General features: G+C 58.8%; 2 protein-coding genes across 2 annotated transcripts in view; both read left to right on the top strand.

Annotated features, from left to right (window-relative positions):
- Positions 1-433: 433 nt before the first annotated feature.
- Positions 434-1,431, top strand: LOC147647664 (uncharacterized). The gene is made up of 2 exons (XM_086871276.1): positions 434-540; positions 667-1,431. Exons 1-2 carry the CDS (start codon positions 434-436, stop codon positions 1,364-1,366), a joined length of 807 nt encoding a protein of 268 aa, XP_086727402.1. The 3' UTR covers positions 1,367-1,431.
- Positions 1,432-6,914: 5,483 nt separating this feature from the next.
- Positions 6,915-22,190, top strand: part of TNPO2 (transportin 2) — a 33,024-nt gene continuing 17,748 nt past the window's right edge. Inside the window, exons 1-9 of the mRNA XM_086871298.1 lie at positions 6,915-7,096; positions 8,396-8,569; positions 9,625-9,700; positions 12,048-12,197; positions 14,515-14,621; positions 15,496-15,629; positions 17,786-17,867; positions 18,546-18,668; positions 21,719-21,837. Coding sequence (XP_086727424.1) covers positions 8,471-8,569; positions 9,625-9,700; positions 12,048-12,197; positions 14,515-14,621; positions 15,496-15,629; positions 17,786-17,867; positions 18,546-18,668; positions 21,719-21,837 — 890 coding nt within the window. The 5' untranslated portion in view covers positions 6,915-7,096; positions 8,396-8,470. The remainder of the gene's footprint in view (positions 7,097-8,395; positions 8,570-9,624; positions 9,701-12,047; positions 12,198-14,514; positions 14,622-15,495; positions 15,630-17,785; positions 17,868-18,545; positions 18,669-21,718; positions 21,838-22,190) is intronic.

Raw genomic sequence — 22,190 nt, 5'->3', positions numbered from 1 at the left:
AATAGGTTGTGCTGTATGCCAGAATTGTTACTCTTTTCTTTGTTTTAAATGTATAGTATGTGAAGAACATTGGTGGCCCCACTGTCATAGAGGCTACCCAGAAAGAGGGGTGTGTAGATTTTGCTACATTGCCCAGAGGAGACTCACTGATTGGGCCTTAAGAACCAAAACACAGGCAGGGGAATTTGAGAAAGGATCAGAAAAGTGGTGGGACATTTGCTCAAAAGGAGTCAATTCCTTGTATTATTGTTACCATCCAAACGAACCTGCACCTTTTATAGTAAATATAGTAGCTGGGTTGTGCAGACGGAGGCTCCAGGAATTGTGGTGTGGTACCCCTTTAGTAAAACATAGAAGTTAGGAAAAATATATACAAAGAAAGAATAAAGAAGGAGTAATCTCCCTTTTGAAGAATACTCTTGCTGCCGAGAAGATGGTACACCCCGTGGCCCGAGGCAACCGGGTCGACGACGGGAGAGGCAGAAGAGTAATAAACTGTGGAGGGAAACACTCCAATATACATGGGACCAAAAGATCATGGTCCTGGAAATGCCACAAGAATGGGAATAAGACAACCCAGCAAAATAATTTATGGGAAGCCCAAATTAGTATTTTACAAAGGAAAAGCCTCTATTATAGCAAGAGAAACTAATGCACATTAAAAAGGTCAGTAATATTTATAATTTTAATTAGCATATTTAACATTTGTTCAAGTAAGACACATGAACCCTTTAACTGGTCCTTAATTCGATGGGAGGACCAGGTTATTATTCAATCACAAATTACCTCTGGACCCCCTAGCTTTCAAGTTACACTAGACTCTCTCATTAAGTGGAAGAGTATTAATTATTTCCCACCTGGTCATAAGGTATTATACATGTGCCCAGCTTCTAACCCAGGCAGAGGATATTGTAATTATCCCGGAGAATTTTACTGTAAATATTGGGGCTGCGAAACAATTTCCATGGGATGGCAAGTACAGAACCCAGATAAGTATCTAAAGGTTGAACGGGGTCCACACGGATGTGTAAAGCCCTGGATAGGCCCCTCAGGGGAGATAACATATATTGGAACTTGTAAATTTCACTATATAAATATTACAGAATCCCAAGATCCTGGGTGGTTATTGGGAAGAACCTGGGGTCTTAGAGTATGGGAACCCGGAAGGGATCGGGGGGTGCATATATTCATAAAGAAAGAGGTGGTTCCCCATGATTCGGGATCTGTTGGACCAAATCCAGTGGTGTGGGGAGTAGAAGACCCTAAAGTAAGAGATCAGAATAACCATTCAGAAAAATTAGAAAATAACACCCAAGTATTAACCACGGTAGAAACACCCCAAGAATATGGAAATGAAGCTCTTTAGAAAATTCTGCAAGCTACCTTTAGAGTATTAAATGATACACATCCAAATTTAACTAGAGAATGTTGGTTATGTTATATCATTAACCCACCTATTTATGAGGCCATAGGCTCTATAGCAAAACAAAAAGAGTTGGTAAAACCAAGAGATGGTACCCATCCTGCTGCTTGCTTATGGAAATCGAGAAGGGAAAATACTCCAAGAATAACATTATCTCGAGTCACTAGAAAAGAGAAATATGTGAGAAATGTGCCCCTAGATAAGAATTACTTATGCCAAACAAAAATATTGATTAATGACCCTCGCAAGCCAGCTCAGTGGCTGATTCCAGCACCTAATACTAAATGGGTTTGTAACACTTTAAGAGTAACTCCCTGTGTTTCTATAACAACCTTTAATGAAACTTATGAATTCTGCATACAGGTCATAACAGTTCCCAGAATTATTTATCATTCTGAAGAATATGTGTATACACAATATCAAAACCCAGAACACCGTTTAGTGAAGCGAGAACCCCTCACAGCACTAACAGTAGCCGTATTGCTAGGCATAGGAGGGGCTGGATTAGGAACAAGAGTAGCATCCTTAGTAAATCAACACCAGGGACTCAGAGAGCTTAGAATTTCAGTAGATGAAGATTTAAGAAGAATTGATAAATCTATAAAAGATCTCACAGACTCCCTAGACTCACTGGCTGAAGTGGGCTTACAAAATAGAAGGGGATTAAATCTATTATTTTTACGACAAGGAGGCCTTTGTGCTGCCCTTAAAGAAGAATGTTGTGTATATGTAAATAAAAGTGGAATAGTAAGAGAAACCGTGGCCAAATTACAGGAAAAACTAGAAAAGAGAAAAAAAGAACAAGAAATGCAACAGAACTGGTATGAATCTTAGTTTAATTACTCCCCCTGGTTAACTACTTTATTATCCACCATAATGGAGCCCTTAATTTTACTAATTTTAATACTTGCTTTAGGCCCTTGCATTCTTAATAAAATTATTAATATCGTAAAAAACAGATTAGAAGCAGCACACCTTATGTTAATACATGCCAAATATGAAGCTTTAAAGGGAGAAGAAACAGAAGATTATTTAGAATTAAGTAAAAAATAACTACAAAGATTCAGCGAACAAAAGAAAAAAATAGAAAAAGGGGGGTTTGTGATAGATAGAAACTCTTTTGTTCGCCTAAATATATAGATATGATAAAATGCTTTGCGAAATTGTACTTTAGATATAAAGGTGAGAAAGGGGTTGAAGGCCACTAACTTGCTGAAGCTGGCATAATTAATAACAGCCTAGCAGAAATTCCTGGAACACTAGGACAAGATAAACTTTGAGAGAGAAACAGTGAGAAAAGGTCAGTGGAATAGGAGGGAGGAAGACTTGAAGCCTCCCTTCTACGACCACAAGAGAGTAGAAAAGGATCATCTAATGACCAGAGACGCATGCTCAGAAACGCCGGAAGAAAGCCACATCACCAGGAGGCCGAAACGAATAAAAGGACAAATACGGAAGCGGGAAGCGCGGCAGCTCCGTGGGAAGAGGTTTCTCCTCCTCCTCCCTGCCGCCCGGCGCCAACTTTGCTTATTGTTGGCTTGCTATAATTAATAAAAACCTTCTCTTACATATCTTTTTCTAGTGTATTTATAACACCCTGTGTGATAGGTTTTCCACAACACCTTGTCCTTGTTCCTGCTGGTGAGCAAAGACTTGCAAGACATGGATCACTCTGTACCTTACACCTGCTCCATGCGCAATGGAATTCATCACAATGATCATAAGTCTCCTCTGGTTTTGGCCCTGAGCCCCTCGCTTTGCAAAAGACTATAAAATTATACCCCAAACTTACCTTCCTTTGAGATGTCCCCAGCGGACAGAAGTCTCTGCGTCGTTGGACGGCTGAGTGGACTTCGACGTTGGTAGCTATAATCCCCTTACTCTCTTTTCCTTATGCGATGCTTTCTCTTTTCTTTCCCTCTATGGCATATTAGTGCTGATGACCACTCAATAAAGTGTGTTTTCTTGTTTAAGTCCTAGGTTTGCTGATAATCTTTTGTACTCTAAGACTGGCTAAAAGAACAACATCACGAATCCCACTTTGCGGATCGTGACACCAGGTATGCCCCTGTGTGTTTGGGTGTGTTCAGGTGAGCCCATGTGGGCCCAGATGTGCTGAGCTGTGGCCAGGGTTGCCAAGGTGGTCCCAGGTGTGCCCAGGAGAACCTAGGTGTGCCCAAGTGTACCCAGATGAGCTGACGAGAGCCAAGATATGCCCAGATAGGCCCAGGAGTGCCAAGACGGTCCAATTTGTGCCCACAAGTGCCCAGGTGTGCCCAGGAGAGCCGAGCTGTGCCCAGGTGTGCCCAAGTGTATCCAGATGAGCTGACGAGAGCCAAGATGTGCCCACATAGGCGCATGGGTGCCAAGGTGGTCCCAGGTTTGCCCAGCAGTGCCCAGATGTGCCCAGATTGGCCCATGTGAACCCAGGTGTGCCCAGATGTTCCCAGTGGAGCCAAGGTGGTCTGAGGAGTGCCCATGTCTTCCCAGGTGTGCCTAGGTGTGCCCAGGGTGGCCCAGGTGTGCCCAGGAAAGACCAGGTGTCCTCAGGTGTGCTTGGGTGTACCCAGATGATCCCATGTAAGCCAAGATGTGCCTAGAGAGGCCGAGGGGTGCCAAGGGAGACCCAAGTGTGCTGAGGAATTCCCAGATGTGCCCAGGAGTGCCGAGGAAAGCCCAGGTTTGCCCAGCAGTGCCCAGATAAGCCCATGTGAGCCAAGATGTGCCCAGATATGCCCTGGGGTGCCAAAGTGGTCTAAGGTGCACGCCCACGTGTGCCCAGGTATGCCCATGTGTGTTTGGGTGTGCTCAGGTGAGCCCATGTGAGCCCAGATGTTCTGAGCTGTGGCCAAGGGTGCCAAGGTGGTCCCAGGTGTGCCCATGAGAACCTAGGTGTGCCCAAGTGTACCCAGATGAGCTCACGAGAGCCAAGATATTATGCCCAGAAAGGCGCAGGGGTGCCAAGACGGTCCCAGTTGTGCCCAGCAGTGCCCAGGTGTGCCCAGATTGGCCCAGCTGTGCCCAGGTGAGCCCAAGTGTATCCAGATGGGCCCATGTGAGCCAAGATGTGCCCAGATATGCCCTGGTGTGTCAATGTGGTATGAGGTGTGCCCATGTGTGCCCTGGTATGCCCAGGCATAGCTAGGAGTGCCCAGTGGAGACCAGGTGAGCCCAGCTGGGCCCAAGCGTGCCCAGATGAGCCCATGTGAGCCCAGGTGTGCCCAGGGTGGCCCAGGTGTGCCCAGAAGAGCCTAGGTGTGCTCAGGTGTGCCTGGGTATACCCAGATGATCCCATGTAAGCCAAGATGTGCCCAGACAGGCCGAGGGGTGCCAAGGGTGACCCAAGTGTGCTGAGGTATTCCCAGGTGTGCTAAGGAGTGCCGAGGAGAGCCCAGGTGTGTCCAGGAGTGCCCAGATATGCCCATGTAAGCCAAGATGTTCCCAGATATGGCCAGGGGTGCCAAGGTGGTCTGAGGTGCAGCCATGTGTGCCCAGGTATGCCCATGTGTGTTTGGGTGTGCTCAGGGGAGCTCATGTGGGCCTAGATGTGCTGGGATTTGGCCAGGGGTGCCAAGGTGGTCCCAGGTGTGCCCAGCAGTGCCCAGATGTGCCCAAATTGGCCCATGTGAGCCCAAGTGTGCCCAGATGCTTCCACGGGAGCCAAGGTGGTCTGAGGAGTGCCCATGTCTGCCCAGGTGTGCTTAGGTGTGCCCAGGGTGGCCCAGGTGTGCCCAGGAGAGTCGAGGTGTGCTCAGGTGTGCCTGGGTATACCCAGATGGTCCCATGTAAGCCAAGAAGTGCCCAGACAGGCCGAGGGTTTCCGAAAGAGTCCCAGGTGTGCCGAGGATTTCACAGGTGTGCCCGGGAGTGCTGAGGAGAGCCCAGGTGTGCCCAGGAATGCCCACATATGCCCATGTGAGCCCAGCTGTGCCCAGGTATGGCCAAGTGTATCCAGATGAGCCCATGTGAGCCAAGATGTGCCCAGATAGGCACATGGGTGCCAAGGAGGTCCCAGTTGTGGCCAGCAGTGCCCAGTGGTGCCCAGCAGTGCCCATGTGAGCCCAGCTGTGCCCAGGTATGCCCAAGTGTATCCAGATGAGCCCATGTGAGCCAAGATGTGCCCAGATATGCCCAGGTGGGTCAAGGTGGTCCCAGGTGTGCCCAGCAGTGCCTAGATGTGCCCAGATTGGCCCAGATGAGCTTATGTGAGCCCAGGTGTGCCCAGATATGGCCTGGGCTGAGGTGCAGCCCAGGTATGCCCATGTGTGTTTGGGTGTGCTCAGGTGAGCCCATGTGTGTGCAGATGTGCTGAGCTGTGGTCAGGGGTGCCAAGGTGGTCCCAGGTGTGCCCATGAGAACCTAGGTGTGCCCAAGTGTACCCAGATGAGCTCACGAGAACCAAGATATGCCCAGATAAGCGCAGTCCCCACTTCATCCCAGTTCCCACTGAACCCTCCCAGTTCATCCCAGTTCATCCCAGTTCCCACTGAACCCCTCCCAGTTGATCCCAGTTCCCATTGAACTCCCCCCAGTTCCCACTGAACCCTCCCAGTTCATCCCAGTTCCCCCAGAACCCCCTCCCAGTTCACCCCAGTTCCCCCAGAACCCCATCCCAGTTCATCCCAGTTCCCAGAACCTCCGCCCCAGTTCATCCCAGTTCCCACAGAATCCCCCCAGTTCATCCCAGTTCCCTCAGAATCCCTCCCAGTTCATCCCAGTTCCCCCAGAACCCCGTCCCAGTTCATCCCAGTTCATCCTAGTTTCCACAAAACCCATCCCATTTCATCCCAGTTCCCTCAGAATCCCTCCCAGTTCATCCCAGTTCCCCCAGAACCCCCTCCCAGTTCACCCCAGTTCCCCCAGAACCCCCTCCCAGTTCACCCCAGTTCCCCCAGAACCCCATCCCAGTTCATCCCAGTTCCCAGAACCTCGCCCCAGTTCATCCCAGTTCCCACAGAATCCCCCCAGTTCATCCCAGTTCCCTCAGAATCCCTCCCAGTTCATCCCAGTTCCCCCAGAACCCCGTCCCAGTTCATCCCAGTTCCCCCAGAACCCTGTCCCAGTTCATCCCAGTTCTCACAAAACCTCTCCCAGTTCATCCCAGTTCCCACAGAACCCCCACCAGTTCACCCCAGTTCCCCTCAACTTCCCCCATTTCCGTCCCAGTTCCCCTCTCCAGTTGCTCCCAGTCCCCTCTGGACCCCTTTCCACTCCTCCTAGTTTCCCCCCAGTTTCCTCCCAGTTCATCCCAGTTTCCCCCCAGTTCCCCCGCTCCACTCGGCGCTCCCGCCGGGGGGGGTTTGTTGGTGTCTCCCCCCCCTTTCCCTACAATGGTTCCGCCTGCGCGCGGTGCACGCTGGGATTTGCAGTCCCCACCCCAGTTCCGGGTACTCGGCGCATGCGCGCTGTGGCCCCGCCTCTTCCCCGGCTCAGCTCCTCCTCTTCCCCGCGAGGCCCCGCCCCCTGCGCACGTGACGCGGCCGCGCGGGGCGGACGGTGGCCGGCGGGGGTCACGGGGGGCAGCGGCGAAACCCCCCCGGCCGCGCTCCGACCCCCCCGCCCCCCTCCCCGAACACCGGGACGAGCCCACCTCCCCCTCCCCAAAACACCGGGATCCCCCCTCCCCCTCCCCAAAACCGCACCGGGACGCCCCTCCCCCAACACACCGGGCAGGTACCGGCAGCGCGGGGGGCGGGGGAGCGGCGCGCGGGGCCTGGTGGGGGGGGGAGGGGGCGCTGAGGGGGCTCTGAGGGGAGAATGGGGGGGGGGTCCTGAGGGGCCGGAATGGGGGCTCGGGGGAGAATCGAGGCACGGGGGTGGTTGGGGGGCTGTTGGGGGGGTCGTTGAGGGGTTGTTGGGGGGTTGTTGGGGGGGTTGTTGGGGGGGTCGGGGGGTGTTTGGGGCCTGGGGGGGCTATGGGGGTGGGTGAGGGGTGAGGGGCACAGTTTGGGGGGGGGTGGGGGTTGTTCCCCCAGACCGGGGGGTTTTGGGGGGGTTGGGGTGTTGTTGGGGGTCGGGGGGTGTTTGGGGCCTGGGGGGGCTGTGGGGGTGGGTGAGAGGCGAGGGGCCTAGACCAGGGGGTGCTGGGGGGGCTTTGAGGGGGTTGCTCAGACTTGGGGGGGTTTTGGGGGAGTTGGGGTGTTGTTGGGGGTCGGGGGGTGTTTGGGGCCTGGGGGGGCCGTGGGGGTGGGTGAGGGGTGAGGGGCTCAGACCGGGGGGGGTGGGGGTTGGTCAGACCGGGGGGGTTTTGGTGGGGGTTGGGGGGTTGTTGGGGTGTTGTTGGGGGTCGGGGGGTGTTTGGGGCCTGGGGGGGCTGTGGGGGTGGGTGAGGGTGGGGGTTGCTCAGACCGGGGGGGTTTTGGGGGGGGTTATTCTGGGGAGGGGTCGCGGGGGGTGGGGGAGGGGAGGGAACACCAGATCCTTTCCCCTCCCCTCCCCCAGTCCCGGTTCTCCCGCCATTCCCGGTCCCGGCCCCACGTGCGCGGAGCGCGGGTCCCGCCCCGAACCCCCAAAACCGGCACCGAGCCCAGCACGGGGGGACCCCACAGAGTCCGGGGGATCCCACAGAGCCCGGGGGGACCCCAAAGGATCCGGGGAGGACTCCAAAGAGCTCGAGGGGGACCCCAAAGAGCTCGAGGGGGATCCCAAAGGACCCGGGGGGACCTCAGAGGATCTGAGGGGATCCCAAGTGAGCCAGGGGGACCCCGAAGAAGCTGCAGGGACTCCAAAGGACCCCGGGGAATCCCAAAGGACCCGAGGGGACCCAGGGAGGGATCCCAAAGAGCCTGGGGGATCCCAGAGGACCTGGGGGAACCCCAAAGGAGCTGCAGGGACCCCCAAATGACCCAAGGGGGGACCCCAAAGGACCCGGGGGGACCCCAAAGGACCCAGGGGGAACCCTAAAGGACCCTGGGGACCCCCCCAAGCCCATCCCGACAGGACCCCCCCTCCCCAATCTCACTCTCCCCACAGCCATCCGGGGTCTGCACCCCCCCGGCCGCCGCCTCCGGGAGCCCCCCCGGGCCCCCCCGGACCCCCGGGCAGGCCATGGACTGGCAGCCGGACGAGCAGGGCCTGCAGCAGGTGCTGCAGCTGCTCAAGGACTCGCAGTCACCCAACACGGCCACGCAGAGAGTGGTGCAGGATGTATCCTGGGCACGGCACCGGGAGAGGGGTGGGATCACCGGGAGAGGGCTGGGATCACCGGGAGGGGGGTGGGATCACCGGGAGAGGGGCTGGGAGCACCGGGAGGGGGGGTGGGATCACCGGGAGAGGGGTGGGATCACTGGGAGGGGGGTGGGACCCCCGGGGGTTGGGACTGGGACCCCCAGTATGGGACTGGGACCCCCAGTTTGGGGCAGGGACCCCCAGTTTGGGACAGGGACCCCCAGTATGGGACTGGGACCCCCAGTTTGGGGCAGGGACCCCCAGTTTGGGACAGGGACCCCCAGGATGGGACTGGGACCCCCAGGATGGGACTGGGACCCCCAGTTTGGGGCAGGGACCCCCAGTTTGGGGCAGGGACCCCCGGGGTTGGGATGAGAACAGCGGGACTGGGGGGGATTCACACCCCTGGGGTGAGGAGGGGTCTCGGTCTCATGGGGGGGTTAAAAAATTGGGGTGGGGGATGCGGGATGGGCTCCCCTGGCCCCGGTCCCCTGGTGTCCCCCCCCATGTCCCCCCCATGTCCCCCTTGTGTCCTCTCGTGTTCCCTCATGTCCCCCCCGGTGTCCCCCTTGTGTCCTCTCGTGTTCCCTCATGTCCCCGCCGTGTCCCCCCCGGTGTCCCCCTCGTGTCTCCCCCGTCCCCTCATGTCCCCCCCATGTCCCCCCCATGTCCCCCTGTGTCCCCCCCATGTCCCCTTGTGTCCCCCCCTGTCCCCCCCATTGTCCCCCTGTGTCTCCTGGTGTCCCCTCGTGTGCCCCCGGTGTCCCCTTGTGTCCCCATCATTGTCCCCCTCGTTTCCCTTCGTGTCCCCCTTGTGTCATCCCCATTGTCCCTTCTATGTCCCCAGGTGTCCCCCCGGTGTCCCTTCTATGTCCACTGGTGTCCCCCTATGTCCCCTCGTGTCCCCCCTGTGTCCCCTCATTATCCCCCCTTGTGTCCCCCCCGTATCCCCTGGTGTCCCCCCTGGTGTCCCCCCCTGTGTCCCCCCCGGTGTCCCCCGGTGTCCCTATCCCCTCCTTAACCCCCCCCTCCAGAAGCTGAAGCAGCTGAACCAGTTCCCGGATTTCAACAATTACCTGATCTTCGTGCTCACCCGCCTCAAATCCGAAGGTGGGAGCTGTTCCGGGCTGTTCCGGGGCTGTTCCGGAATGTTCCGGGGCTGTTCCGGAATGTTCTGGGGCTGTTCCAGGGCTGTTGTGGGCTGTTCCGGGCTGTTGTAGAATGTTCCGGGGCTGTTCCGGGCTCTTCTGGAATGTTCCAGGGCTGTTCCAGGGCTGTTCCGGGCTCTTCTGGAAGGTTCTGGGGCTGTTCCAGGCTCTTCTGGAACGTTCCAGGGCTGTTCTGGGCTGTTCTGGAACATTCCAGGGCTGTTCTGGAACGTTCTGGGCTGTTCTGGGCTCTTCTGGAATGTTCCAGGGCTGTTCCAGGCTGTTCCGGAATGTTCCAGGGCTGTTCTAGGGCTGTTCTGGAACGTTCCGGGCTGTTCTGGGCTGTTCCACGGGTGTTGTGGGGCTGTTCCTGGGGTGTTCTGGGGTGTTCTGGAATGTTCTGGGGTGTTCCAGGGGTGTTCTGGATAGTTCTGGGGTGTTTTAGGCTGTTCCAGGGGTGTTCTGGGGTGTTCTGGAATGTTCCAGGGCCGTTCTGGGGCCGTTTTGGGCTGTCCTGGGCCCATTTTGGGGCCATTTGGGGCTGTTTTGGGCCATTCTGGGACCATTTTGGGGCCATTCCGGGGCCGTTTTGGGCTGTTCTGGGATCATTCTGGGGCCATTTTGGGCCATTCCAGGTCATGTTGGGGCTGTTTTGGACCATTCTGGGATCATTTTGGGGCTGTTCCAGGTCATTTTGGGGCAGTTTTGGGCCGTTCTGGGAGCATTTGGGGCCGTTTCAGACCATTCCAGAGCCATTTTGGGGCCGTTCTGGGATCATTTTGGGGCTGTTCTGGGCCATTCTGAGGCCATTTGGGGCCGTTTTGGGACGTTCCAGGTCATTTTAGGACCATTTTGGGCCGTTCCAGGTCATGTTGGGGCCATTTTGGACCATTCTGGGATCATTTTGGGGCTGTTCCAGGTCATTTTGGGGCAGTTTTGGGCCGTTCTGGGAGCATTTGGGGCCGTTCCAGACCATTCCAGACCCATTTTGGGGCCGTTCTGGGACCATTTTGGGGCCATTCCGGGGCCGTTTTGGGCTGTTCTGGGATCATTCTGGGGCCATTTTGGGCCATTCCAGGTCATGTTGGGGCTGTTTTGGACCATTCTGGGATCATTTTGGGGCTGTTCCAGGTCATTTTGGGGCAGTTTTGGGCCGTTCTGGGATCATTTTGGGGCCATTTTGGACCATTCTGGGATCATTTTGGGGCTGTTCCAGGTCATTTTGGGGCAGTTTTGGGCCGTTCTGGGAGCATTTGGGGCCGTTTCAGACCATTCCAGAGCCATTTTGGGGCCGTTCTGGGATCATTTTGGGGCTGTTCTGGGCCATTCTGAGGCCATTTGGGGCCGTTTTGGGACGTTCCAGGTCATTTTAGGACCATTTTGGGCCGTTCTGGGATCATTTTGGGGCCATTTTGGACCATTCTGGGATCATTTTGGGGCTGTTCCAGGTCATTTTGGGGCAGTTTTGGGCCATTTCAGGTCATTTTAGGGCCATTTTGGGCCATTCCAGGTCATTTTGGGGCCGTTTTGGACCCTTCTGGGAGCATTTGGGGCCTTTCCAGACCATTCCAGAGCCATTTTGGGGCCATTCTGGGATCATTTTGGGGCTGTTCCAGGTCATTTTGGGGCAGTTTTGGGCCGTTCTGGGATCATTTGGGGGCCATTTTGGACCATTCTGGGATCATTTTGGGGCTGTTCCAGGTCATTTTGGGGCAGTTTTGGGCCGTTCTGGGAGCATTTGGGGCCGTTCCAGACCATTCCAGACCCATTTTGGGGCCGTTCTGGGACCATTTTGGGGCCATTCCGAGGCCATTTGGGGCTGTTTTGGGCCATTCTGGGATCATTTTGGGGCCGTTTTGTGCCATTCCGAGGCCGTTTGGGGCCATTTCAGACCATTCCAGAGCCATTCTGGGGCCGTTTTGGGCCATTCCGAGGCAGTTTGGGGCCGTTTTGGGCCATTCTGGGATCATTTTGGGGCCGTTTTGGGCCACTCCGAGGCCATTTGGGGCCATTCCAGACCATTCCAGAGCCATTCTGGGGCCGTTTTGGGCCATTCTGGGATCATTTTGGGGCCGTTTTGGGCCACTCCGAGGCCATTTGGGGCCATTCTAGACCATTCCAGAGCCATTCTGGGGCCATTTTGGGCCATTCCGAGGCCGTTTTGGGCCATTCCGGGGTCGTTTTGGGGCCGTTCCGGGGTCATTTTGGGCCGTTCTGGGGCCGTTCTGATGCTCTCAGGGCTCTCAGTGACCACCAGAGCCATGGGGGGGGTCCGTGCAGCCCTCCCGAGGCACCGCTGTCCCCCCCAGACGAGCCCACGCGCTCCCTGAGCGGGCTGATCCTCAAGAACAACGTCAAGGCGCATTTCCAGAGCTTTCCGCCGCCCGTGGCCGAGTTCATCAAGCAGGAGTGTCTGAACCACCTGGGCGACGCCTCCTCGCTCATCCGCGCCACCATCGGTGAGGGGACCCCCCAGAACCGGGCCCGAGACACCTGGGGACCCCCGGGGACCCCCCTGGGACCCTCACTCACCTGAGACCCCCCTGGGACCCCCTGGGGACCCCCCTGGGACCTGTGGGACTCCCTGGGACTCCCCTGGGACCCTCACTCACCTGAGACCCACCTGGGACCCCCCCGGGACCTCTTGGGACCCCCCTGGGACCCTCACTCACCTGTGGGACCCCCCCGGGGCCTGTCTGAGACCCCCCTGGGACCCTCTGGGACCCTCACTCACCTGAGACCTCCCTGAGACCCCCCTGGGACCCCCCTGGGACCCTCACTCACCTGAGACCTCCCTGGGACTCCCCTGGGACCTCCTGGGACCCCCCTGGGACCCCCACTCACCTATGGGACCCCCCCGGAGCCTGTCTGAGACCCCCCTGGGACCCCCCTGGGACCCCCACTCACCTGTCTGAGACCCCCCAGGTACCCACGGGGACCTCTGGGGACCTGTGGGACCCCCCCGGGACCTCTGGGGACCTGTGGGACCCCCCCAGGACCTGAGACCCCCCTGGGACCCCCAGACAACTGTGGGACCCCCCCCGGGACCTGTCTGAGACCCCACTGGGCACCTGTGGGACCCCCTGGGATTCTCAGGGACCTGTGGGACCCCCACTCACCTGTCTGAGACCTCCCACTCACCTGTGGGACCCACCCCTGGGACCCCCACTCACCTGTCTGAGCCCCCTGGGACCCTTGGGCACCTGTGGGACCCCCCCGGGACCCCCACTCACCTGTGGGACCCCCCTGGGACCCCCACTCACCTGTGGGACCCCCCCTGGGACCCCCACTCACCTGTCTGAGCCCCCTGGGACCCTTGGGCACCTGTGGGACCCCCCTGGGACCCCCACTCACCTGTGGGACCCCCCCAGGACCCCCCACTCTTTTGTCCCGTCTCTCCCCTTGCTCCATCACCAGCACGGATCCCAAAATGGAGCTGCAGGTGTGACCCCAGACCCCCAAAAAACCCCCATAGACCCCACCAGACCCCCAAAAAACCCCCCATAGACCCCCCAGACCCCCAAAACACCCCCCATAGACCCCCAGAGCTCTAAAAAACCCCCCATAGACCCCCCTAGACCCCCAAAAAACCCCCATAGACCCCCCTAGACCCCCCAAATCCCCCAAAAACACCCCATATACCCCCCTAAAGCCCCCCAAACCTTCCCATAGACCCCCAAACCCCCAAAAAAACCCCCATAGACCCCCCAGAGCCCCCCAAACCCCCCATAGACCCCCAAAAAAACCCCCAGAGCCCCCCAAACCCCCCATAGACCCCCCTAGACCCCCCAAAACCCCCCCCAGAACCCCCAAACCCCCCCAGAGCCCTCCAAAGCCCCCCCAGACCCCCCCAAAAGCGCCCCAAGACCCCCCAAACCCCCCTAAAGCCCCCCCAGGCCCCCCCAGCTCACCTGTGCCCCTCCCCAGGTATCCTGATCACCACCATCGCCTCCAAGGGGGAGCTCCAGATGTGACCCCAGACCCCCCAACCCCCCCCCTTGGATCCCCCCCAAAACCCCCCCATAGACCCCCCAAACCTTCCCCAAACCCCCCCAGACTCCCCCAGCTCACCTGTGCCCCTCCCCAGGTATCCTGATCACCACCATCGCCTCCAAGGGGGAGCTCCAGATGTGACCCCAGACCCCCCAACCCCCCCCCTTGGATCCCCCCCAAAACCCCCCCATAGACCCCCCAAAACCCCCCCATAGACCCCCCAAACCTTCCCCAAACCCCCCCAGACCCCCCCAGACCCCCCCAGCTCACCTTTGCCCCCTCCCCAGGTATCCTGATCACCACCATCGCCTCCAAGGGGGAGCTCCAGATGTGACCCCAGACCTCCAAAACCCCCCCAGACCCCCCAAAAAAACCCCCTAGACCCCCCCAAAAGCGCCCCCAGACCCCCCAGAAAGTCCCCAGAGCCCCCCCAGACCCCCCCAGCTCACCTGTGCCCCTCCCCAGGTATCCTGATCACCACCATCGCCTCCAAGGGGGAGCTCCAGATGTGACCCCAGACCCCCCAACCCCCCCATAGACCCCCCAAAACCCCCCCATAGACCCCCCCAGACCTCCCCTAGACCACCCAGAGCACCCCCAAGACCCCCCAGACCCCCCCCAGCTCACCTGTGCCCCTTCCCCAGGTACCCTGATCACCACCATCGCCTCCAAGGGGGAGCTCCAGATGTGACCCCAGACCCCCCCAAAACCCCCCATAGACCCCCCAAAACCCGCCCAGAGCCCCCCCCAGACCCCCCCCAGCTCACCTGTGCCTCTCCCCAGGTATCCTGATCACCACCATCGCCTCCAAGGGGGAGCTCCAGATGTGGCCGGAGCTGCTGCCCCAGCTGTGCAACCTCCTCAACTCCGAGGATTACAACACCTGCGAGGTGCGGGGGGTCTGGGACACCTGGGGACACCTGGGGGCACCTGTGGGACAGCTGTGGGACACCTGGGGACACCTGGGGATACCTGGGACACACCTGGGGACACCTGGGGATACCTGGGGACACCTGGGGAGAGCTGGGGATACCTGGGACACAGCTGGGGACACCTGGGACACAGCTGGGGACACCTGGGGAGAGCTGGGGATACCTGGGACACAGCTGGGGACACCTGGGGACACCTGTGGGACAGCTGTGGGACACCTGGGACACACCTGGGCACCTCTGGGGACATCTGGGGCACACCTGGGACACACCTGGGGCACACCTGAGCACACCTGGGAACATCTGGGTACACCTGGACACACCTGAGCACATCTGGGGCACCCCCAAACACACCTGGGGCCACCTGGGACACACCTGGGGGCACCTAAGAGCACCCCCAAACACACCTGGGGCACACCTGGGACACACCTGGGGCACACCTGAGCACACCTGGGACACACCTGGACACACCTGAGCATACCTGGACACACCTGGTCACACCTGGGGCACACCTGGGAACACTGGGGCACACCTGGACACACCTGGGGCACCCCCAAACACACCTGGGACACACCTGGGCACACCTGGGACACACCTGGGGCACACCTGGGAACATCTGGGTACACCTGGACACACCTGGACACACCTGGGGCACCCCCAAACACACCTGGGACACACCTGGGTACACCTGGGACACACCTGGGGCACACCTGGGAACATCTGGGTACACCTGGACACAACTGGGCACACCTGGGGCACCCCCAAACACACCTGGGGCACACCTGGACACACCTGGTCACACCTGGACACACCTGTTCACACCTGTCCCCCGCAGGGCGCTTTCGGGGCGCTGCAGAAGATCTGCGAGGACTCCTCGGAGCTGCTGGACAGCGACGCCCTGAACCGACCCCTCAACGTGATGATCCCCAAATTCCTGCAGTTCTTCAAGCACTGCAGCCCCAAAATCAGGTGAGGACAGGTGAGGGACAGGTGAGGTCACACCTGGGTCAGGATCTAGGGGTGGGACAGGTGAGGTCACACCTGGGTCAGGATCAGGTGTGAATGGACAGGTGAGGTCACACCTGGGTCAGGATCGGGGGTGGGACAGGTGAGGTCACACCTGGGTCAGGATCCAGGTGTGGGGTGTGATGATCCCCAAATTCCTGCAGTTCTTCAAGCACTGCAGCCCCAAAATCAGGTGAGGACAGGTGAGGGACAGGTGAGGTCACACCTGGGTCAGGATCAGGTGTGGGATGTGATGATCCCCAAATTCCTGCAGTTCTTCAAGCACTGCAGCCCCAAAATCAGGTGAGGGGACAGGTGAGGTCACACCTGGGTCAGGATCCAGGTGTGTGGGACAGGTGAGGTCACACCTGGGTCAGGATCCAGGTGTGGGACAGATGAGGTCACACCTGGGTCAGGATCAGGGGTGGGACAGGTGAGGTCACACCTGGGTCAGGATTGGGGGTGGGACAGGTGAGGTCACACCTGGGTCAGGATCCGGGGGTGAGGGGACAGGTGAGGTCACACCTGGGTCAGGATTGGGGGTGGGACTGGTGAGGTCACACCTGGGTCAGGATCCAGGTGTGGGACAGGTGAGGTCACACCTGGGTCAGGATCCAGGTGTGGGACAGGAGAGGTCACACCTGGGTCAGGATTGGGGGTGGGACAGGTGAGGTCACACCTGGGTCAGGATCTAGGTGTGTGGGACAGGTGAGGTCACACCTGGGTCAGGATCCTGGTGTGTGGGACAGGTGAGGTCACACCTGGGTCAGGATTCTGGTGTGTGGGACAGGTGAGGTCACACCTGGGTCAGGATCCAGGTGTGTGGGACAGGTGGGGTCACACCTGGGTCAGGATCTAGGTGTGTGGGACAGGTGAGGTCACACCTGGGTCAGAATCAGGGCCGGGGGTGGGGCAGGTGGGTCTCTGGTGGCTCCAGGTGTGGTTGGGGACACCCAGGTATGTTTTAGGGTGTGTCTGGGGATGCCCAGGTGACTCTGGGGGTGCCCAGGTGTGTTTTAGGGTGCTCAGGTGATTCTGGGGGTGCCCAGGTGTGTTTTAGGGTGCCCAGGTGTGTTTTAGGGTGACTCTGGGGGCACCCAGCTGTGTTTGGGGGTCCCCAGGTGTGTTTTGGGGTGCCCAGGTGTGTTTTAGGGTGACTCTGGGGGTCCCCAGGTGTGTTTTGGGGTCCCCAGGTGTGTTTTAGGGTGCCCAGGTGTGTTTCGGGGTGCCCAGGTGTGTTTTAGGGTCCCCAGGTGTGTCTGGGGGTCCCCAGGTGTGTTTGGGGGTGACTCTGGTGGTCTCCAGGTGTGTTTGGGGGTGCCCAGGTGTGTTTGGGGGTGACTCTGGGGGTGCCCAGGTGTGTTTAGGGTGCCCAGGTGTGTTTTAGGGTGCCCAGGTGTGTTTAGGGTCCCCAGGTGTGTTTCGGGGTGCCCAGGTGTGTTTTAGGGTGACTCTGGGGGTCCCCAGGTGCATTTGGGGTGACTCCGGGGGTGCCCAGGTGTGTCTGGGGGTGCCCAGGTGTGTTTTAGGGTCCCCAGGTGTGTTTGGAGGTGACTCCGGGGGTCCCCAGGTGTGTTTGGGGGTGACTCTGGTGGTCTCCAGGTGTGTTTGGGGGTGCCCAGGTGTGTTTGGGGGTGACTCTGGGGGTGCCCAGGTGTGTTTCAGGGTGCCCAGGTGTGTTTGGGGGTGACTCTGGGGGTCCCCAGGTGTGTTTTAGGGTGACTCTGGGGGTGCCCAGGTGTGTTTGGGGGTGACTCTGGGGGTCCCCAGGTGTGTTTGGGGGTGCCCAGGTGTATTTGGGGGTGACTCTGGGGGTGCCCAGGTGTGTTTGGGGGTGCCCAGGTGTGTTTGGGGGTGACTCCGGGGGTGCCCAGGTGTGTTTAGGGGTGCCCAGGTGTGGTTTAGGTTGTGTTTAGGGGTCCCGAGGTGTGTTTTGGGGTGCCCAGGTGTGTTTCAGGGTGCCCAGGTGTGTTTGGGGGTGACTCTGGGGGTCCCCAGGTGTGTTTTAGGGTGACTCTGGGGGTGCCCAGGTGTGTCTGGGGGTGCCCAGGTGTGTTTAGGGTCCCCAGGTGCGTTTGGGGTGACTCGGGGGTCCCCAGATGACGCCCCCCGCCCCACAGGTCCCACGCCATCGCCTGCGTCAATCAGTTCATCATGGACCGGGCGCAGGCGCTGATGGAGAACATCGACACCTTCATCGAGGTCAGGGCTCACCTGGGGGCCCACCTGGGGGTCCTGGGGGGCTCTGGGGGTCCCTGGGGCTCACCTGGGGGTCCTGGGGGTCCTGGGGTCTCACCTGGGGGTCCTGGGGAGTTCTGGGGGGGTCCCTGGGGCTCACCTGGGGGGCTCTGGGGTTCCCTGGGGCTCACCTGGGAGGTCCTGGGGGTCCTTGGGGGGTTCTGGGGGGTCCCTGGGGGAGCTCTGGGGGTCCCAGGCACTCACCTGAGCCCCTTCCCCAGCACCTGGGGGGTCTCTGGGTGTCCCAGGGGGTCCCTGGGTGTCCCAGGGGGTCTCTGGTCACTCACCTGAGCCCCTCCCCAGCACCTCTGGTGTCTCTGGGGGTCCCAGGGGGTCTCTGGTCACTCACCTGAGCCCCTCCCCAGCACCTGGGGGGTCTCAGGGGGTCTCTGGGGGTCCAGGGCACTCACCTGAGCCGCTTCCCAGCACCTGGGGGATCCCAGGGGGTCTCTGGGGGTCCCTGGGTCTCACCTGAGCCCCTCCGCAGCACCTGGGTGGTCTCTGGGGGGTCCCAGGGGGTCTCTGGGGGTCCCGGGGGGTCCCTGGGTCTCACCTGAGCCCCTCCCCAGCACCTGGGGGGGTCTCTGGGGGGTCCCAGGGGGTCTCTGGGGGTCCCAGGCACTCACCTGAGCCCCTCCCCAGCACCTGTTTGCGCTGGCGGTGGACGAGGACCCCGAGGTTCGCAAGAACGTCTGCAGGGCCCTGGTGATGCTGCTGGAGGTGCGGATCGACCGCCTGATCCCCCACATGTACAGCATTATACAGGTGAGTCGTTAACTGTACCTGTGAGTGTACCTGTATCTGTATTGACTGCCTGATCCCCCACATGTACAGCATCATCCAGGTGAGTTACCTGTGAGTGTACCTGTACCTGTATCGACCGCCTGATCCCACACGTGTACAGCATCATGCAGGTGAGTTACCTGTGAGTGTACCTGTACCTGTATCGACCGCCTGATCCCCCACATGTACAGCATCATCCAGGTGAGTTACCTGTGAGTGTACCTGTACCTGTATCGACCGCCTGATCCCCCACATGTACAGCACCATCCAGGTGAGTTACCTGTGAGTGTACCTGTACCTGTATCAGCCAGGTGAGTCAGTCTGGGGGTTACCTGTACCTGTATCTGTACCTGTATCGACCGCCTGATCCCCCACATGTACAGCATCATGCAGGTGAGTTACCTGTGACTGTACCTGTGATTGTACCTGTGACTGTACCTGTATCGACCGCCTGATCCCACACGTGTACAGCATCATCCAGGTGAGTTACCTGTGACTGTACCTGTACGTGTACCAGGATCAGCCAGGTGAATCTGGTGTCACCTGTACCTGTACCTGTAGAGCATCATCAAAGTAAGTCTGTACCTGTACCAGCCAGGGGAGTCTGGGGGTTACCTGGGCACAGGTGAGTCTGGGGTCACAGTACAGCATCATACAGGTGAGTCACCTGTACCTGTGACTGTACCTGTATCAGCCAGGTGAGTCACCTATACCTGTACAGCATCATCCAGGTGAGTTTGTACCTGTATCTGTACCTGTGCCTGTACCTGTACCAGCCAGGTGAGTCTGGGGGTTACCTGTAGCTATACTCGTACCTGTACCTGTACCAGCCAGGTGAGTCTGGGGGTTACCTGTACCTATACCCATACCTGTACCTGTACCAGCCAGGTGAGTCTGGGGGCTACCTGTACCTATACCAGTACCTGTACCTGTACCAGCCAGGTGAGTCTGGGGGTTACCTGTACCTATACCAGTACCTGTACCTGTACCAGCCAGGTGAGTCTGGGGGTTACCTGTACCTATACTGTACCTGTACCTGTACCAGCCAGGTGAGTCTGGGGGTTACCTGTACCTATACCCATACCTGTACCTGTACCAGCCAGGTGAGTCTGGGGGCTACCTGTACCTATACCAGTACCTGTACCTGTACCAGCCAGGTGAGTCTGGGGGTTACCTGTACCTATACCAGTACCTGTACCTGTACCAGCCAGGTGAGTCTGGGGGTTACCTGTACCTATACCGTACCTGTACCTGTACCAGCCAGGTGAGTCTGGGGGTTACCTGTACCTATACCTGTACCTGTACCAGCCAGGTGAGTCTGGGGGTTACCTGTACCTATACCGTACCTGTACCTGTACCAGCCAGGTGAGTCTGGGGGTTACCTGTACCTATACCTGTACCTGTACCTGTACCAGCCAGGTGAGTCTGGGGGTTACCTGTACCTATACCGTACCTGTACCTGTACCAGCCAGGTGAGTCTGGGGGTTACCTGTACCTATACCAGTACCTGTACCTGTACCAGCCAGGTGAGTCTGGGGGTTACCTGTACCTGTACCAGCCAGGTGAGTCTGGGGGTTACCTGTACCTATACCTGTACCTGTACCTGTACCATCCAGGTGAGTCTGGGGGTTACCTGGGTACAGGTGAGGGACTGGGGGTTGTCACCTGTACCTGTACAGCATTATCCAGGTGAGTCTGGGGTCACCTGTACCTGTGCCTGTACCAGCCAGGTGAGTCTGGGGGGTTACCTGTACTCAGCTGAGGGGTCTGGGGCACAGTTTGGGGTCACCTGTGCCCAGGTGAGGTGTCTGGGGCACGGTCCAGGGGTCACCTGTGCCCAGGTGAGGGGTTTGAGGTGTACTTTAGGTGTCACCTGTGCCCAGGTGAGGTGTCTGGGGTGTGGTCCAGGTGTCACCTGTGCCCAGGAGAGGTGTCTGGGGTGTCACCTGTGCCCAGGTGAGCAGTTTGGGGTGTGGTTCAGGTGTCACCTGTGCCCAGGTGAGCAGTCTGGGGTGTGTTTCAGATGTCACCTGTGCCCAGGTGAGCAGTTTGGGGTGTGGTCCAGGTGTCACCTGTGCCCAGGTGAGCAGTTTGGGGTGTGGTTCAGGTGTCACCTGTGCCCAGGTGAGGTGTCCGGGGTGTATTTCGGGTGTCACCTGTGCCCAGGTGAGGTGTCCGGGGTGTATTTCGGGTGTCACCTGTGCCCAGGTGAGGTGTCCGGGGTGTGTTTCGGGTGTCACCTGTGCCCAGGTGAGGTGTCCGGGCTGTATTTCGGGTGTCACCTGTGCCCAGGTGAGGTGTCCGGGGTGTGTTTCGGGTGTCACCTGTGCCCAGGTGAGCAGTTTGGGGTGTGGTTCAGGTGTCACCTGTGCCCAGGTGAGCAGTTTGGGGTGTGGTTCAGGTGTCACCTGTGCCCAGGTGAGCAGTTTGGGGTGTACTTTAGGTGTCACCTGTGCCCAGGTGAGGTGTCCGGGCTGTATTTTGGGTGTCACCTGTGCCCAGGTGAGCAGTTTGGGGTGTGGTTCAGGTGTCACCTGTGCCCAGGTGAGGTGTCCGGGGTGTATTTCAGATGTCACCTGTGCCCAGGTGAGGTGTCCGGGGTGTATTTCGGGTGTCACCTGTGCCCAGGTGAGGTGTCCGGGGTGTGTTTCGGGTGTCACCTGTGCCCAGGTGAGGTGTCCGGGCTGTATTTCGGGTGTCACCTGTGCCCAGGTGAGGTGTCCGGGCTGTATTTTGGGTGTCACCTGTGCCCAGGTGAGGCGTCCGGGGTGTGTTTCAGGTGTCACCTGTGCCCTGGTGAGAGGTTTGGGGCACAGTTTAGGGTTATCTGTGCCCAGGTGAGGTGTCCGGGGTGTATTTCGGGTGTCACCTGTGCCCAGGTGAGGTGTCCGGGCTGTATTTTGGGTGTCACCTGTGCCCAGGTGAGGTGTCTGGGGTGTATTTCGCTTGTCACCTGTGCCCAGGCGAGGTGTCTGGGGTGTGTTTCGCGTGTCACCTGTGCCCAGGTGAGCTCACCTGTCCCCTCCCGGCAGTACATGCTGCAGAGGACGCAGGACAGCGACGAGAACGTGGCGCTCGAGGCCTGCGAGTTCTGGCTGACGCTGGCGGAACAGCCGATCTGCAAGGACGTGCTGACGGCACACCTGGTGCAGTGAGTGACCCCAAACACCCCAAATTCACCCCAAATTCACCCGAAAATCCATCCCGAACCCCCTGTCCGACTGACGGCACACCTGGTGCAGTGAGTGACCCCGAACACCCCAAATTCACCCCAAATTCACCCCTAAATCCATCCCGAACCCCCTGTCCGACTGATGGCACACCTGGTGCAGTGAGTGACCCCAAACACCCCAAATTCACCCCAAAATCCATCCGGAACCTGTCCTGAACACCCTGGTGCAGTGAGTGACCCCAAACACCCCAAATTCACCCCAAAATTCACCCCAAAATCCATCCTGAACCTGTCCTGAACCCCCTGGTGCAGTGAGTGACCCCAAACACCCC

Source organism: Cyanistes caeruleus, chromosome 35 (genome assembly GCF_971803275.1).
Source record: "Cyanistes caeruleus chromosome 35, bCyaCae1.hap1.1, whole genome shotgun sequence".
Taxonomy (NCBI): domain Eukaryota; kingdom Metazoa; phylum Chordata; class Aves; order Passeriformes; family Paridae; genus Cyanistes; species Cyanistes caeruleus.
The sequence above is the reverse complement of the archived record's forward strand: the minus strand, read 5'-3'. Positions and strand labels throughout refer to the sequence as shown.

Coding starts and splice junctions, on each gene's coding strand:
- LOC147647664 (XM_086871276.1), top strand. CDS start 434: ATGGTACACCCCGTGGCCCGAGGCAACCGGGTCGACGACGGGAGAGGC. Junction 541..666: donor CATGGGACCAAAAGATCATG/GTCCTGGAAATG, acceptor CACATTAAAAAG/GTCAGTAATATTTATAATTT.